General features: G+C 39.8%; 1 protein-coding gene across 2 annotated transcripts in view; it reads left to right on the top strand.

The window, feature by feature from the left end:
• LOC122559148 (DDB1- and CUL4-associated factor 1-like) overlaps positions 1-11,874 on the top strand; it is an 83,884-nt gene extending 72,010 nt beyond the window's left edge. Inside the window, exons 20-25 of one of the 2 annotated variants that reach the window (XR_006314350.1) lie at positions 1,262-1,366; positions 2,150-2,223; positions 3,835-3,939; positions 5,126-5,402; positions 7,988-8,945; positions 10,746-11,874. Coding sequence is in view for 1 of the 2 variants with exons in the window: in XM_043708504.1 (XP_043564439.1) it covers positions 1,262-1,366; positions 2,150-2,223; positions 3,835-3,939; positions 5,126-5,402; positions 7,988-8,046 (620 nt within the window). In the remaining variant the exon portion in view is untranslated. Of the gene's footprint in view, positions 1-1,261; positions 1,367-2,149; positions 2,224-3,834; positions 3,940-5,125; positions 5,403-7,987 lie in introns of both variants that reach the window. The other variant, XM_043708504.1, reaches the window with a different exon arrangement.
• The last annotated feature ends 7,065 nt before the right edge of the window (positions 11,875-18,939 follow it).

The raw sequence follows: 18,939 nt of genomic DNA, 5'->3' as shown, positions 1-18,939 counted from the left end.
CAAAGTCTTTTCCCTGGGGTGGGGGGGTCCAAATAGATTTGGGATGAGAGGGGAAAGATATAAAAGAGACATAAGGGTCAACTTTTTCACACAGAGGATGGTACGTGTATGGAATGAGCTGCCAGAGTATGTGGTGGAGGCTGGTACAATTGCAACATTTAAGAGGCATTTGGATGGGTATATGAATAGGAAGGGTTTGGAGGGATATGGGCCGGGTGCTGACAGGTGGGACTAGATTGGGTTGGGATAGCTGGATGGACTGAAGGGTCTGTTTCCATGCTGTACATCTCTATAACTCTATCACTCTATATAGTAACTTTGATAAGGGAATTGAATAAATATGTGGAAAAAATGTAGGACTAAAAGAAATAGTAAATGAATGGGACTAATTAAGTTGCTGTTTTGAAAAGGCAGTGCAAGGGTGATGGAGTGAATAGCACCTCAACTAAGATTCCATGCCTCGGATAAGTTTCCAATTGTTAGAGCTTTATGTTTTAGAAAAAGGGATTTTTTAAAATAAGAGTTGGAGTGGGTCCAGTAGCATAATTTTTGTTTAAGATGCTTGAGAGTTGTAGGTTTAGAGGGGGAGATGCATATGAGAGTGCTTTGATCAAGTTAGTAAAATTAAATATTAGGATCTATTTTGGCCTAAAGAGTGCCATTGCCCTCTGAAACAAGATATTGAAACCTGGTGAATCAAAGATATTGTGGTCCTGAAACTTTAATGCACCTATTGATGGCCAGGGTTGGTCAGTTATTACTTACTGGGTAAGGGTCTTCTATGGTACCTGTAACTGAGTCAGAGAAGGGTTTCCTGGAACGTTTGCTGATTGGCCTCCAATTTCCTCTACTCCTGTGTATTTACAGGCCTGTTTGGAGGAGAATATTCAGTGGACACTGATTTCTTATGTTTGTAGTCAGTGAATGTTTTGGTTTGGAATCGTACCAGGAGTGTGCTGCTCTAGGATTATCTTATGCACTGAGCTCATAAATACAATGCATCTGTCTATAGACAATCCTCATTCAATTACTCTTAGCTGTCAGTATTATGATTCATTTCAGAAAGAGGATAAACACTCTTTGGGATAAAGGTTTCTATGATGTCATTTCCCAGCAAACTCGTAGGTTGGTTCAGGAAACTTGCGCAGACTGGTTGTTGCAATCTGCCTGCCTAAGTCATTGCATTGCAAGTAGTCTGCACAGCACTGAGTTATGAGGCTATGTGAATGAATTCTTTCTCTAATACTTTTTTGTGTTCTAGCTATGCTGCAAGCAGATGATGAAGATGATTTGATAGAAGTGCGGATGAAGAGTCCTTTTGGATCCTCTTTCAGGACGTTTGATGCTACTGACTACAAACCAATAGGTGAGAGAGCTGAGCGCCAACTTCAGGTCGCCCCCTTTTGAAATGCATTCAATTTTGTGTAGCTAGTTACTTTTAGTTAGCATTGTAAAAGATAGAAACAGTTACCTTTCAGTTGTTTGATGTTGCTAACTTATTTGCGTTGCCTTTAGGGTACAAGTTCCTTGCCCTTTGTAGTTTCTTCTCATCGAAGTATTTATTTTGCTTATGTATAGATATTTGATGCATTTGCATCTTAAACAGATAACAGATTCGTCTTCTGAGTATCAGACTTAGTGTTTCTCTCTGCATGGACACTGCTAGATCTGCTGAGTTTCTCCAGCAATTTCTATTTTATAAGCATAATGTTGGCTTCTTCCAGGAACTTGCTGAGCAGAGCTAAGTTTGCCACCTCTCTCTTTAAAGCCAACATTTAATCAACTGTTCTAGGTCAATATCTCAACCGAGTAAAAGTAAAATATTGCAGATGCTCAAAAACAGAGCAAGTCTAACGGTGTCTGTCAAAACAGGTTCGGTTAAAGTTTCAATGCCAATATGACTCCTGGGTCTGGAGAAAAATCATTAGACTCTCAACATTCACCCTCTTTCTCCTCCCCAGCGCTGCCAATGTATGCTGATTTTTTTTTTGGACAGCACTTTGTCTTTATTTCAATTTTGAGAGAGACAAGGATTAATAGGAGAACCAACTCGCTGACCAACTTTAGCTTTCTGTATTGAGTGATTGAGGTAATGTCGTCACGTAATTTGCAGCAAAATGGTAATTGAAATTTTATATTATTTTTAAAGCAACTCTTGATGTGAAGAGGAACATTTTCGACCTTTGCACAGATACCAAGGACTGCTATCTGGCTGTAATTGAGGTAGGCTCAGGCTCTGGTCTACAGTATGAAGAACATGTTCACTCTTGGCTGTCTATGTGGGCGCAGGAAGAAATTTTTTTTTTATATATTTTCTCTGCTGAAACGAGGGCATCAATATTATTATTTCTTCAAAGAAGGATCATCTTGCATGACAGACTATGAAGAATAGTACAGTCATGTATAGCAACATGTATATTTCACCGAGGTACTAAATAGTTCAGCAACAAGTTCCCTGGCTAATTCTCTCAGCTGCCTGCTCCTGACTCAGACTTGGCATACCCCTTGTACATTAGAGGCTGAGGATCAAACTTTGAAACTTAAGGCTACACGAAATCCCCAGGAAACTCATCCTTCAATCTTTGAGTGGTCCATTTGAAATAAGTTAGAATTTCTGGTGTCGATATCTCACTGTAAATACAAATTGATTACCACACCTGATTTAACTGCCAACTCTTCAACACTCAGTGATCTAGTCAGCCTAGACATTTGTTTAGTTTCTTTATTTTTACACCGTTTGAAGTGAGGAGCTTCACTGCATGAGATTCTGCTCCCTTTTTATCTTTAATTATCATCAGCTATGGGTCCTGCCAAGCAAGATATGGAGCAGGTTCAGAGCAAGGTGAATCTTCCTCCACAGCTATTTATCTTTATCTCAACCTGCCCTCCCTCATCTTTCTCCTGATAGCTCTTCTGAATTGACTGAAACCAATATCGGAGAATCATCGTATGAAAAAAACAGCCCAAGCGCTCTCAGCCCTTTCCAGTTTTCCCAATGAACAGACACTCACTAATCATTGTAGGCAACATTCAAACCCAAGGTTTGAAAGTGAAAGGACAGTAATGTAATTGCCAGCTGATGTGCCAAATCTGTTTTGCATGTCAAAATTTGTCAACGTCAAAATTAGTCAGAATGTCAAATCACCATCAGCTATACATAGATTCAAACGTTTTGAATTTTGCAAGTCAACTAGTCTGTGTTGAGGTAGTTTGGATTGGTTGGAGAAAATTCTCACTTACCCTCATTGTTCATTGCTGCAAATGGAAGTGATTTGACATATAGTAAGGACAAATCAAGATCAAATGTGATATTCTCCACGTTCGCATTGGCTGTTCAGAGTAATACCTGATGAGGGCTAATTTGGGCAAATTGTGGTGAATATTGAGATTTGAACCTCAGACAGGTTCATGGGGACAACAGCAAAGCAAATGTAATTCACACCCTCCCTAACAAATTGCTCCATTATATTGTGCCTCCATTGCTTTTAAGCACTCTCAGCCTTGGGTTCTGCAAGTTTCTCCTTTCTTCCTCCTTCACTATTACTGTCTGCTTTCAGCTATTTATACTCTCATCCACTACATTAGGGCACTCCTTTAAAACTCACTTTTTTGTTCAAGCTTTTGGTCCCCACCTGAACAACATCTCTTGTGTGGTTTGTTGTTAGTTTGTCACCTGATCACATTTCATGAAATGTCTTATTTATTTTACCACAATAAATGTGCTGTAGGATTTTTAAAGCTGTAGTTTTAAATAAAAGCTGATATTCCTGCCTATTAGTGTGGTTTGGTTTTATGGGATGCAGTTCTGTATTATTTTTGCACAATATATTGCAGAACCAAGGCAGCAGCATGGATGCCCTGTCAATGGACACTGTCTGCAGATTGTACGAAGTGGGGCGTCAGCGGCTTGCAGAAGAAGAGGATGAAGAGGAGGATCAGGTCTGTGCTGCTGTTTCCCACGTATTTAGCTTGAGCCACATCCTTTCAGTTTGTTTTAAACAATGCAATTACTAATCGGTGTTATCAAGGATGTGGTCAAGAAAAAAAAACCTGTCACTTAAGCCTTTTAACCTTAAAATAATGGCCACATCAGGCATGTGGCCGTTTGTGGCCAAACAAGAGTCAGGATTTTCATGTCTGACATCTTTGAGATCCCTGAATGCAACGGATCCAGTGGAGGATGTCTGTTTTCATCAGTGGGCACTTTTCATAGCTACATGGTTCTGTGGCAGAGTCTGACAGACATTTTAAACAGCATAAACATGGGAAGCCAGGTTGTCAGTTTGTATTCTTCCTCCCCATCTAAACTGAACAAGTCCCCAGTGCATGAGTGTCCTACCTCCTGGGTGGCATAAAACAAAACTTTAGGCAATTTCCGATTGGTTTTAAAGTGTTATGGTTCTTTGCTGATGAGAGATATATTCCTTTATGTACTTGGGAAGGACAGTAAAGACAAAAACCAAAAGTAGAAATGTGCCAGCTCAAATTAGATGAAAGAAGCTGCACTAGTGTTGAATCACTGCAGTACAGTAATATTAATTAAAGTTCACATTCATTTTAAGGCTGGTTTCATTGCCAGACTGAGCTGAAATCTAAAAATGGCCAATCCAGGAGGCAGAGAATTCCCTGGAGCTTGCCAGTGTAATTGTTGGTATTACATCTTTTCAATGTACTATTTTGGGCATCTTAACTTCATTGGAAAGAATACAGAGAATCGCAGTAGTGACCAAAGTTGCCTCAATTTAGTCTTTTCTCTGAGATTTTGACAAAACTGCAGAATCTAAGACCTGAGCATAGGCCAGGATTGATCACACTCTTTGGTGAGTGGGCAAAGTGCCCTGCCCAGACTTTATCCTTCTGTTTTTAAAAACAACTCTGTGCAGTATTTTACTGAACCACACAGTAAAGTTGCCCAACATTTAATCACTGGTCTGTGTTGCTGTAGCTGCTTTTAAGTGGTATACCAGCTGATCTCGCCACCCTTTGAGTGAAGAAGGGAAAAATCAGCTCAAGGGCTGAAAGCCCCCCTGGTGCTGTGAATATTTTGTCATTTTTTGACAATAGTCAGTTTGAAGAAAGTATCACTGAGTATTATACAGAACTAAAGACGATATTGCTGTCACAGGAAGAGGAAGAGGAGGATGACGACGACGATGATGATGACGATGATGATTCTGAAGATGACCTTGATGACTTGGACACTGACCCATTGCTGGATGGGGAGGATGAAAATAATGAAAGTGAAGCAAATGCAGCCCAGGATGGAGAACGTGACTTCACTCCATCTGATGAGGAGGAGCTAGAAGCTTTACTGGGTAATGGTGAAGAAGAAGCTGAGGAGGAGGAGGAGGAGGAGGAAGATGATGAATGGGAGGACGAAGATACAGACATTCTTGGAGATTGTAAGTCAATTCCATTTATATGTGCAATAATCCCAAAAAACGTGTAGCTCTGCCTTTTAGTGCAGCATATTTCAAGCCAAACAAAGACGAGGACATTTCTGGGATGTATTTCTGCAGAATGAAGTTAAAGTGTCTAGTCAGGCAATGTTTAGGAAGCAGTGATCAAACTGTTATAAGTCAGCTTTGGGAAAGGGCAAGGAACAATCTAGTGTTAAAATACTTCATTGAAGTATGGCCAAATTCAGTGAGTTGAGGACAGAATTTGTTCCAGGTAATTTAAATGAATTACTGGTGAGCGCAACTGTAACTGAAAAATGGCTGCTTTTGAAAAAGTAATGTTTTGGTTACATTCCCAGGATAGTTAAAGCCATATAAAAAGAATGCAAGCGCAGTACAAGAATTGTTGATTTATGTGTGGAGGCAGCAGTCATGGCTGTGGTGACAGCAGGGATATTTGAGTCTTCCAGGCCTTGTACAGCTGGTTCTAGCATTGGCCTCGTGGCTGTTGTGGTATTGCTGTTGTTCAAAACTTTGTTTAAGGATAAACTCCATCTATATCCAGTCAGCCTGACATTGAATTTCCATACCTTGCTCACCTCCAGTATGAGAGTTGCAGGATACATATGTGTTGTTTCAGTCTAGGCACCCTTCTGTGTTTCTCTGGCCATGCTTGGCTTCTGAAACTGGTGCATCCCCTGATGATCTAACACATACCTCAATTCTTGAGTAATCACCATCTTTCTGCTCTGTTGCCATCATTCCAGGTTTGATCTCCTTTCAAATAATTCCTGAATTTTCCTCTGTCCCTCTCTTGGCATCCTCCAGTAGGTCCACCAATTTACTCATTGCAGCATCTCAATGAGCAGCAACCTCAACGACTGCATCATATATTTTCTCCCTACTCCTCTCAACCTGCCAGAGATTGTCCTTTTCATGCCCCCTCAGTGTAAACACTGAGCCTCTGGATTCTGACTATTATTGTTCCCCTTTGCTGCTTGATTTGTGAAGAAAGACCTGAAGTATTTGTGACTGATTATGTTCATTATATGGCTTTGGCAGACATGTCTGAAGGTTGAAGACACCTTTCTCCTTAATGAAACTTCTTTACTTGCTACATAATCAACCACTTCACCTGGTCAAGCAGTCATGGCAATGGTGTGGCCTTTATCTCCAAGTCACTTCTTTGCTAATTCCCCCAATCTTATGGCAACTTCTCCATGTTTTGAGAATCTTGCCTTTTCCATTCATCGCATTTACTTCAAATCTTTGATCTGTATTGCCCACCCTGTCCAGGTTTCCCTTTTTGTAATTTTCTCTGATTTCCTATCTCAACCTCTGCACCAGGTGACTCATCCTGGATAAATATCACTTCCATCTCAACTCTCTCCATTTAGTTCACTGCCCTCTTTCCTTCCTAAACTTCCCTCTTTGTAGAAATTCTCAATTTGCTGCCCCATCAATCTCTCAGCCTTGCAACTCACATTGTAATTATTGCTGATAGTGCAATCTGATCATTTCCTTGTGTCATTTTCTATCCGTATTCTCCTTCACTTTCCCAAGCCCACTACTTTGAGTCCAGCCATAGTAAATGCACTCCCTCAAGTCACTTAACGCTGTCAAATTCCCAACTATCTTGCCTCCGACCTTTAATTCATCATGATACTGCAATGTTTATTGATTTGCTAAATTGCACCTCAACTAACTTTCATGACTTGTCTCCGCTCTCTCTCATCCAGATCATTTCCTGATGTATCCTGCATTTTGACTGCCTTAAGACTAAAGGATATAGATTTAAAGCCTTTGACTAACTCTCTTATTTCATCATTCACTACCAATTCTGACTAGACCACTTAAAACTTTGTTGAGTAATAATGTCCATCTCAAACTGCTTCCCAATCAGAGCATCCAGAGAGGGAAAGAGAACATCTAGTTTCTTTCACTACAAATGATACTTCTGAAACACCTCTGTTCTTTCTTTTCCACCTCCAACAATAAGTGTGAGGAGCCTGTAGACTTTGTTACAAAAATCAATGTGTCAATTCAGTTAACTCTGTTATTGCCTTCACTTCAACTAACCCACTAGTTGAAGGCTCCCCTATGTTTAAACCTGAGTTTCTTATTTTTCTTATTCTAACTTCACTCACATCCCCAACCGAATTCACCTTGAACAGGGGCGAACCTTGTTCCCTTAGCCCTATTCCTGCTAAACCGCCGACCAGCCTACCTCCTTTGGGAGAATGGGACGTTGGTGCAAAGTTGTTTTAAGGCTAGCAAAATATTAGCTGAACTTGAAGTTTATGGAGGGTGGAAGATGAGGGGCTGAACAGGAACATATTGAAATAGTTGAATCTGAGTAGTGTTAGAGTCTCAACTAGATGCTGGCATATATGATCACTATTCCTCAGAGGGTGGTGGCTTTAGGAGATTGGCAGGAGAATTGGTAAGCTGGGAAACAGGAAAGGCCCTATATAAATATTCAACCAATCTTGTAGAGCTCTAACTAAATGTCTGTTAGAGTCCCTTTCACTTTTAATGGTCTTTGTAATTAACTAACGGTAATTAATTCTCCTCTCCACTTTGTCCAGCGGATTCCACGGATAACTCTGACTTGGAAGATGATATTATCCTGTCCCTGAATGAATGATCCTACCAGCTGGATTGATGGACCTGGCACACACCATGATCCAGGCATGAGGAATGCCCCCACAGTGAGGGTGACAGAGGATAGCAGAAGTAATGAATGTTTTACTTCAGGGACCGTGAGTTCAGCCCTGTGACATACACGTACATGCGAGGAGACAAAGAAGAAGCAAAAAAAAAAATCTACTTGTAACTTTCCCATCTATTTGTGTGCAATCACAGAGCCTGGTCAGCTCCTGCAGACTGTGGGGCTGTGGAATAATTTTGCCTCAGTGGCAACAAGCTTTTGTGAGGTCTACTTTTTGACCCTCATGCAGTATTGCAGCTTGAAGAGACTGCACTTAGAAAAACTGAGAACAGTTTGTTTTTTTTTAATGGATTTTCTAAAACACATTTGTTTATATGTGTGAGTGTATATATTAAAAAAAATGGAAGGTTTATAAAGAGAACCATATATTTAGGGTGATCACAATGAAGATTTGGGCTATGATTTTCATCATTTCACGTAACAGATAAAATTTCTGGACTGAGCCCATGTCCTGCTTAAATGCATCTCATTGCTGCTTGTATTTTAACATTAAGGAGCACCTCAGTCAGTGTTGCAGAATAATATGTGCTTTAGATGCCATGGCCTCCTGGGTACAGTAAGTGTTGATTCGTTAATCAGAATCCTGAGGCAGCGGATGTGCCAATCGCCTTTATCGAACTTCAGTGTGACAAGTGAACAAAAGCAACTGTGCCCCAGCATTTCTCAAGGCTATGGGTGGTGCAACCTTGCCTAGATTCAGCCTGCATCAACAATCAAGATGTACTTCGAGGAGTGTCAGCAGTCCTTTGTTTCTATTCCTTTAACAATGTTATTACTCACTTTTATCATCACCTCTCAGGAGAGGGAGAAAGAAAGTAAGTACAGTCCATTGCCTGGTTGCTTGAGACACCTTGACATTAATTGAAGGTAGTAGAAGTTAAGCTAACTTGAAGTTTTTGCAGTTTGCAAAGTGTCCTTGCTGGAGAGTGAAGGTATGCTTGTATAGGGGAGGGTTGTGAATGACCATTTCTGAATTCTGAGTTTACACAACTGTTGAAACTCTTGCTCTTTTCACAACTGGGGAATTCTGGCTGTTCAGTGTCAAAATTGATTTTAAAAATTAATTGCACACTTAAAACGTGTGTTTGCATTCTCAGTTGCATATCCAAATGTCTATACACTCTTACAATCAAGGTGTGTGAATGGTCCATTCTCAGCTTGTTCAATGTGTCCAACTGCATGAAGGAGAACTGCTAGTAGTTCTTTTCACAGAACTGAAGAGATTACCTGCAGGGATGCTGTGTGCTGCATTAACAATGCATTTATTGAGTTCTTTAGCTGAGAAAGAAGGGATGCTGGAATTATTCCCTTTTATATAATCAACTGCTTGCAGGAAACATTGCAAATTACATGGGACATGCATTAAATGTAACTGATATGCATCACCTTAACATTAGAAAAGGCAGTAAGGGTTCCTTTTGACTTTTCCTACATCGTTTTGGCCTGTCATAATAAAATAGTGATGAATTGTCCCCTTTGCAAGAACCTGGGTTTGAATCCAGCTCAATGAAAAAGCCGCAGGCTTTCATCCCATCATTGGCTTATACCAGATATGAAACGTCTATACTATAACCTCTATCAGGTTCCATCTCTCTCTCGAATCTTACAACAGTGCTATAGAGGAATGGTTACCTCAAGGAATAGTAATCTCCAGTGTGCAGGTATCTCATGATAATGTATAGCCCCTCTCTTTAATTCAGCGATTTCTGACTGATAGTTGATTTGTTGGTGACAATTTGAATTAATTTTCATTGCAAGTATTTGGAGGGAGTAGCAGATTAAATTTGAAGATGCTGATGTGAGATAGTTTTATACCATAATTCACTAGTGTCTTTGTTTTCTGATTTTTTTTTTTTTTTTTGCAATTGCTTTCTCTGGCGCATTCTTCTAAGCACACTTCATACCTTCATCCATTTTTCACTTCCAGATAGGAATGTTACCAGTGACTTACAACAGCAAATAAGTCAACGGAGCCATTGAAACATGGGCATAATGACCATAGCTTTTAGATTTTCCACGTGGCTGTTTAATGCAGTATCTCTTGCCTCTAATGAGCTGGGAATAAGTTGAGATGAAATAAAGTCTGGTGCGAATCTAAGCAGTCAGTGGCTGTGATCTCCTAAACTCTTAGTCAATGTGGTATAAAGTCAGTATAAGTATTGTATTCAAACAACAATTTAGAAGAGGATAGAATATTGAGGCCAGTCCAATCCTGGTGCAAATTAAATTTGTGTAAGGATACGACCTGGTTGGAGTGTTCAACATCTGTCTCTCTTTTGTATATTTAACAAAATAATCATGTATTTCGGGGTGAGAGACTGTGTTTGGCAATGCAGGGAGAGGGGATGATTAATGGAGCACATGCTGGCTTTTGAGCTGAGATCTGAATGCTAATCCTCTTGGGTGGCAGTGTCAAAAGCCTCTCTTGTGTGCTGGTGGAGAGGGACACTAGGCTTGCACAAGTGGTTTATGCTGGTAATGTCACACTAATGCAGTACAAACAGGTAATGGCGTTCTGTTTACCACAAAGTCTTGGGCTACAAACAGTGATTAAATGTGTTTAAGTTAATTCCCATTCATTTGGACAAAATTTAAATAATCTGCTCTGATTTCAGAATTGTCCATCAGCATTTAAAACAAACCAATGAATAAAGGGACCTAAGGTTACTGAGACTGAAATGCCTAAGCATCAGCAACCAGATTGCAAGCTTCAAGGCCATTGAACATCCAATTGCAGGACAGCAATTACTTTAAGACAGTTAAGAGGGATCCCTTCCTCTATCTGAATGATACAGGACCTGATCTGAGTCTCCAGTGCTGACTCTAAATTCCTAAAAACCAATATGTTCCATGTCTCCATTGTTGTCTTCCATCTCATGAACCAAAACTCTTCAGGGAAAGAAATATCGCCTCAATGCATCTTAAACCATAATAAATGTGCTTGCAAACATCATTAATCTAGAAGCTTTTGCCCTGAGTGGGCTGAGCACAGCAAGTAGCCATCCTTGTCAGCGTTCTTCAAAATGGCATTTCTGGACTTCAGCCTCAACAACAGCTGCATTGGAACAGTTTCAAAGCTGTGTGTGAAATCATGGTGTAGTGGTGTTTGTGGGCTTGTCTGGGTGCGAACAGTAGTGTCACTGAAGTAATTCTTCAAGGAGAATGCAGGAAGATCTTTTAATAACAGAATTAATGGTTTAATCTTCTGCCTCTTCCCCTTGACAATAACTGCTGACTTGAGCCAAATGGTCCTAATACAAGTATCTGCCACTAAGTGGTGCTAGCATACAGGAAATGCTGGTTGCATGCACTGGTATCGAGGCACGTAATGTCAAGGATGGTGCTTTTTTTAAAGAATTGATTTTGTTATTTTTCCATTTGTTCTTGCTGGGTTTGGTCGAGAGGTACAGAGTAATTTCTGCCCAGCCATAATGTGGTCTGTTAACGGCAGGACACCTCCAGTGAATTTTCAAAGTAATTTTATACATACATATGTTAAAGAAATAGGGGCTGCTTGTCAGTGTTTTTAAAAAATGACAAGCAGGGACCGGGGCTGCATTCACGTTGCCAGGGGTGTCTCAAATCTTTTGTGCGTTTTCTTGTAATTTAGGAGTGTGTGATGCGAGCACAAAAAGGGAGTCTGTAAAAAAAAAAAACAAAAATATTAGGCCTTGTACAGAATCTAGCTGACATATTTTTATTACTGGAAACCCAACAAATAAAGATTACAAAATCAGAGTCAAACTGTGTATTTGTATTATTAGCCCCAACTTTGTTTTGCTTTTGGCCTGCCTTTTTTTTTAAAAAAACAAAAATAGCACTCACTCAACAGTTCTGTCAACTCTAAGATGTTCCAAACTATCTTACAGCCTATTTGAATGAGAATGGTTACAGTAAAAGAGGCCGTTGAGTCTGCCACGCCTGTGCCCCCTCTGCAAGTGTAACTCCACTTGTCTCAATTCCCCACAACCCTTCAAAAACTTGAATTGAGCACTATCCCAAATCCCTTTTGAAAGCCACAATTGCATCTGTCTCCTCCACACTGGGCAGTACATTACTAATCCTAACCTGGGTAAAAATAGTTATTCATATTGGTCGTTTTGCCAGTTGCCTAGAATCTTTGGCTTTTGGTTCTCAATCTGCCTATCAGTGGAAACTTTGTCTCTCTGTCTAGATCCCTCATGATCTTGAAGTCTTTATTGATTCATGCCTCAATCTTCTCAAAAGAAAAGCTTCCAGTCTGTCCATAAATACTGATGTCCTTCAACAATTTTTTGATATCAAACTTTTTTTTCCCCTCTGTGCTCTTTAATAAGCTTACACATAATCCCTAAAGGACGATGCTTAGAATTGGGCAATACTCTAGTTGAAGCCAAACCAATGTCTTAAAGCTTTTTTTTTGCATTTCCTGTATGCGTTATTAAGCACTTTCTTAACTTGCTGTGCATATCCAACAATTTGTGTGTGTGTATATCTGCACCCTTTTAGATAATGTCCTTTTGTTAGTGTTGCCACCTCTTGTCCTTCTGATCAAAATGGTCATTGCATTAAATTTCATCTACGTCTGCCCATTCCAATAACCTATGTTCTCCTGTTTTCAGATTATCTGCAAGCTCTGAAATTGTGCCCTGTAAACTTGAGTCTAAGACATGAATACATATCAAGAAAAGTCCTATAGCCACTGAATCCTGTGGATGTCCACTAACAACCTTTTATCAACTCTGAGAACACCACCTTTCGGCACTATTCTCTGCTTCCTGCCACTCAGGCAAATTTTTCTCCATCCTGGCACTGTCTGTTTTACTTCATAGGCTTCAGAGTTGCTGGGAAGTCGCACCTTATCAAATGCTTCTTGGACATGCAGATACATGCCTTACTCATACATTACTCATCAAAAAAAGCTGCAGAAAGTTATTAGACATATCACTTCTGTAACATCCTTGTTGGCTTTCCTTAATCCACACTTGTCCAAGTGACAACTTTGCCTGGGAATAAAATTTCTGAAAGCATGCTAACATAAAGGTTAAACTGTCTGACCTGTTGTGCAAAAGAGTTAGCCATGTTCCAGTCCTGTAGCACAATCCCTAAAGCGAAACACAATTAGAGTATTATATCCATACAAGTGCAAATTCCACTCTTAATTCCCTTGTATCTTCAGATATGTTTCGTCTGCTACTGTTGTCTTTGAGAACAGAAGTAGGTCATTCAGTCCCTCGAGCCTGTTCCACCATTCAATGAGATCATGGCTGATATGTGGACTAACTCGATATACCTGCCTTTGGTTCATACCTCTTAATGCCTTGCTTAACAAAAATTTATTTCAGATTTAGAATTAGTAGCTTATTTAGCATCAACTGCTATTTGTGAAAGAGGGTTCCGAATCTCGACCACCCTTTGTGTTTAGAAATGCTTTCTAATGTTTCTCCTGAATGGTCTGTCCCTAACCTTTAGACTATGCCCCTAGTTCTAGAATCTCTGATCAGTGTAAATAGTTCATCTTTATCTACCCTGCCTTTTCATGTTAATATCTTGAAGATCACCCCTTAACTTTCTAAATTCTAAAGAAAACAGGCCCAATTTGTACCATCACTCCTCCTAACAGCCCTGAAATCCAGACTTAATTCTTGTATACCCATGTTGTACTCTCCAAGGTCAGTTTTTCATTCCTGAGGTGTGGCACTCTGGTCTGCTATCAGTGCTCCAAATAGAATCAAACCAGGGTTTTGTATAACTGCAGCATAACGTCTGTATTCCAGTCCCCAGCATTCCATTAGCTGTCTTGATTGATTTTGTTTTCTTTACCTGTTCCTGACTTTTTAAATAACTACACAGCTGAACCCCCAAGTCTCTTGGACATCCAGTGTCATAGACTTCATACCATCTTCAAAGTGCCTTGAACTGTTTTTTTGGTTTGAAATGGATAACCTCCTACTTATTTACATTAATCTCCATCTGCTACAATTATTTCCTGAAGAAGGGCTTATGCCCGAAACGTCAATTCTCCTGTTCCCTGGATGCTGCCTGACCTGCTGCGCTGTTCCAGCAACACATTTTCAGCTCTGATCTCCAGCATCTGCAGACCTCACTTTCTCCTCCCATTAACTTAGTCAATTAATATCCCTTTGTAATGTTATTTCTAAATTCATTTGTGAAAAGTGGGCATTGCTGGCCGGCCAGCATTTATTGCTCATTCCTAGTTGCTTTTGAGAAGTGGTGATAGTGAAGTGCCTCTTGAATTACTGCAGTCCAATGCAATTAGGGAGTGAATTCCAGGATTTTGACCTAGCAACAGTGAAGGAACGACTATATATTGCCAAGTCAGGATAGTGAATGGCTTGGAGTGGTGGTGTTCCTATGTTTCTACTATCCTTGTCCATCATGCTATCATCCACACGGTCTATGATGCCATCTCACTTTGTGTCATCAACAAATTTGGATATGACTTTCAATGCTATTATCCATGTCATTAATAAATAATGTGAATAATTGAGGCCCTATCACAACCATATAGGATACCACTGGTCACATCCTGCCAATTTGAGTATCCATTATTCCTACTTTCTATCAGCTGCCACTCAACCAAGTTCTCAGCCGTGTTAGTAATTTGCCCTCTGTTCCATGGGCTTCTACCTTAGTTAACAATCTCTTATTGTGGGACTTTGTCAAATGACTTATGACTTAGAGTCATTGAGATGTACAGCACGGAAACAGATCCTTCGGTCCAACTCATCCATGCTGACCAGATATAAACAGCATCTGTAGATAATCCCTTGTCCTCTGTCTTGGTTACCTCATCAAAAAGCTTCCACGAGGTTTGTCAAGCATGACCTACCTATCGTGGCTCTCCCTGATAACCGAACATTTTTGAGGTATTTAGTTACCATATCTATGATTGTAAATAACAATTTCCCCACCGTAAATGTTAGGCTAACTAATGAGATTAGATTAGATTCCCTCTAGTATGGAAACATACCTTCGGCCTAATAAGTCCACACCAACCCTCCAAAGAGTAACCCACCACCCAGACCTATTCCCCTACATTTACCCCTGACTAATGCACCTATTAATATGGGCAATTTAGCATTGTCAATCCACCTAGCCTGCACATCTTTTAGCTGCTCTTCAATAGCCTATAACTGGCAGAATCTTTCAATTGTTTATTTGTCAGGTTTGAAATTCCTCTTAATTTACATCTATCTTCCCTTGCAGCCATCTTCCCCTACCTCTCTCGCAATCTTCTCCTCCCTCTTTCCCCCCTCACTTCCTCCTCAGCTTCCTCTTATAACTAACTGATCCCATCAGACAGTCCCTGGCAGCTCCACTCATTTGATGACACTCACTCACTGCCTGCTACACCTCAAATCAGAATGAACCTATCAGCCTATGATTAGAGGAGCAACATTTCAATTCTATCATTTCTACTTGCAGGGGTGATTTTTTTTCCCCCATTTGTTGCCCTGATTGAATTTTCTAGGGCATTTTGGAGGAAATTCACTCACCCCTGTGTGCTTGAATTCTGCTTCACCATGCTGTCAGCTATACTGGGGAGCTCTGGTTTTGTTTGATCTGTTTACCCTTCACTCTCATCTGGGTATAGCTTGATTGTAACTCTAACTGTATTCTGTTTAAAGGCAACTATTCAGTGACAGTTTTGTTTGCCTATTTTTGATACCAACTTTCTTGGGCCAGATCTGATTAAAACTGATCATTTTCTGAATATTTTTACTCTGAACTGCTCCTGAAGAGCAAGTCCCACAGCACTCACCTTCCAGAAATGAAGATCTGTAGGGGAGAGACCGAGCAATGAGTTTTATAGCGCTTACTTTCATGGAATGAGGTGAACCTGAAGTGGAGAGATCAGGGACCAAGTTCTAACAGTAGTCACTCTGTGAAATGAGATGAAGTATAGGGGAGAGACCAAGGAACGGGTCCTCCAGCACACTCCTTCCAGAAGGCAGCTGGACTTATGGGGATAAGACTAGGGTCAACATCAACTGCACCTGGAGGACCATTAACTCTGTGAAGGACTCTCTTTGCTCTGCTCAAACCATGTCAGTCTTCCAAAACAAAAAGTTGGCTATATGAGTGTTGCAGACTAGCACATTCCAAGGTCCAGGGCTACATGCTGAGGGACGCACTAAAGTTTGGGGTAGCTGTTGCCAAAGCACAATGAGGAAAGACTGAGGCTTTCCTACTGAGAGTAAGTGGAGGTTTGTTCAGCTATCGGTCCCTCCCTGTGTCTCAAATATTTGTAAATATTGGTATTGTACATATAAGAGTTTAAAAGGAACGGTGCTCCGAAAGCTAGTGTGCTTCCAATTAAACCTGTTGGACTATAACCTGGTGTTGTGTGAATTTTAACTTTGTACACCCCAGTCCATCACTGGCATCTCCAAATCATATATATATATATATATATATAAAAAGGGAATTGGCTAGAGTCAAAGTCCAATATTTTTGTTTTGTTGATTTGATATGCAACTGTACAGATCTGATCTACATTTGTGACAATGTGTGTGTGTATGTATGCAAAGTTTTTTTTTGTGAATGAAGTAAAGTTTTGAAATTAAAAAAGGAGGGACTAGGGCACAAAACTTCCAGAAATGAGACCAGGAAAGCAATGAGTTGATCGGTTCTTGAGTAACTGTTACAGGGGAATGTGTGTGTTGTGTTTGAGAATAGACAGAAACAATTGTTTAATAACCCTTAAATAACTATTTTCATGATTGACTAGAAAAATGCATTGGAAATCAAGGCCCATCTGCTCCCGGGGTCATTACAAATGTGAAAATTTGATTAAACCACCCAAATGCCCAATTTTATCTCACTATCTAATTCAGGTTAGAATAATGTGTCCACTAAGTTTTTCTTTCCCCTTTAGCAGGAAGATAATTGTTTAAAAAATAGATTGATTACAACAATGTCAAAAAGGTTTGAAGTTGAATTGCAAATCTATACCCTTGTAACTTAAACACAACCCCTCAATACAAAAATTGAGAGTGGGGAAGCAAACAAAAGTCAGAAGAACAGTTGTGGAACCAATCTGAATCATAGACATCAATGAATTGTTTTCTTTTGATTCCTTCCAATTGGATACACCAATTCTCAGTCTTTCTTTCACTGGTTGAGGATTTGTCCTTTCAGTGCCTCTGATAGCGGTTTTTGTTTCCCTTTTACCTTCCAGCAGACAATTTGTAGGCAGAGTAGCTCACAAAGTAGTGAAGGGTATCTAACTACAAGGGATTTACTTTTACTTCCCCACACAGAATCGAGAAAGGGAGATGGATGCTTTCCTTTTGCAGTATGGGTGTTTCTGCTGTTGCCCAGACCCAATGCTATAGTCATCTGCTCAGGATTCACTCAAATGGTTATCACTATGCTGAACCTGCCTGAGCCCACAACAATGTTCATGACTGAAAAACCAATCAATAGACTATGGGTAAAATTGCTCTGAACAAACCCATGTGGTGCCATTCCATCTAGATTTCCCCTTCACTACTTCGATAGGGCTATATTATTAATATAGACCAATGTATTCTAGTAATCTCTTTTTTTTTTAAATTACAAATATCTTTCACAATTTTTTCTTGGTTCAAAACAGTATCTTCTCTTTAGTCTCCTGTCAAAAACTGGAAATTCTATTATTTATTTTATTCCTGAGTAGTATTTTAATTGGATTACTCAAGTTTAATTTAGTACAATAAGTGATTGGATGTAAAGGCATGAATTTAATAATTAGGAAAAAATAATTTCCTAATGATCTTCCTTGCCAGCTTTATTGTGTTTGATGTGTTACAATTCCAGAATGCAGGAGGTGCTGGACACCAGTGTAATCCAGGGCAAGCAAATTTCCAGCAAGTGTTACCTAGATCTTTTGTTCTAGGAGGCAGTAATAGCTGTTAGGATAGGGTCTTTCAATTTGGTCACTGCAAGGACAGGGCAATGTGGTTACAAGTGAGGCGGGTATGGAGTAGTAGAAGGGGAAGATCCTAAACCTTTGCAATGGTCCAACAAGTCCAAAGTTCATATTTATATAGATGAAAGTGGTGGCTACAAGGTGGATGAGTAAACTTACACCCAGTGGAACCATCGTGCCGAGAAATCTTTAAACTAATTCTTTAATAGTGGGTGCAGTGGATAAAGGTTAGGAAGATGTGATGAATAGAGAAGGCAAGCAAGGTAGCAACAAAAGAAATGATCAATTTGTGCCAAGAAGAGAGTGTGCAAACCTAAGAACACATTGAAGATAAGACGAGGTTACAAAGTTAAACATTGCAAAACAAAAGAACTAAAAGCTCTGTACCTGAATGCAAATAACATTCGTATCAAAACAGATGAATTGACATTGGTAATATATTTGTTTCTATTTACAATGAAAGAGACATAATTGCATGATGACAAAGTCTGTGTCTTAACTATTCAAAGCTACATGATATTTATAAAGGATCGGAATCTAGGAAAAGGTGGAGACATAGCTCAGTTACTTAAGGATAACCCTTTTGTAATAGAGAAATGATCTTAGTTCTACAGATCAACATGTAGAATTAGCTTGGGTACAAATAAGAAATAGGAATGGTAGGAAGTTGCTTGTGGGAGTGGCATAAAGCCCTCTCCCCATTCCCAAGACAGTAATCATACTGTAGAATTTCTAGAAGAAAATAAAAGGGGCTTGTATGGCAGTAATGCATTTTGATCTGTGTATGAATTGGATGAATCACATTGGCAAAAGTAGCCTGAACAGTAAGTTCCATGGAATATTTATAGAACAGTGTTTCAGATCTAACAAAAAAGCAGGCTATGCATTGTCTG

Source organism: Chiloscyllium plagiosum, chromosome 18, assembly GCF_004010195.1.
Source record: "Chiloscyllium plagiosum isolate BGI_BamShark_2017 chromosome 18, ASM401019v2, whole genome shotgun sequence".
Classification (NCBI taxonomy): domain Eukaryota; kingdom Metazoa; phylum Chordata; class Chondrichthyes; order Orectolobiformes; family Hemiscylliidae; genus Chiloscyllium; species Chiloscyllium plagiosum.
The sequence above is the reverse complement of the archived record's forward strand: the minus strand, read 5'-3'. Positions and strand labels throughout refer to the sequence as shown.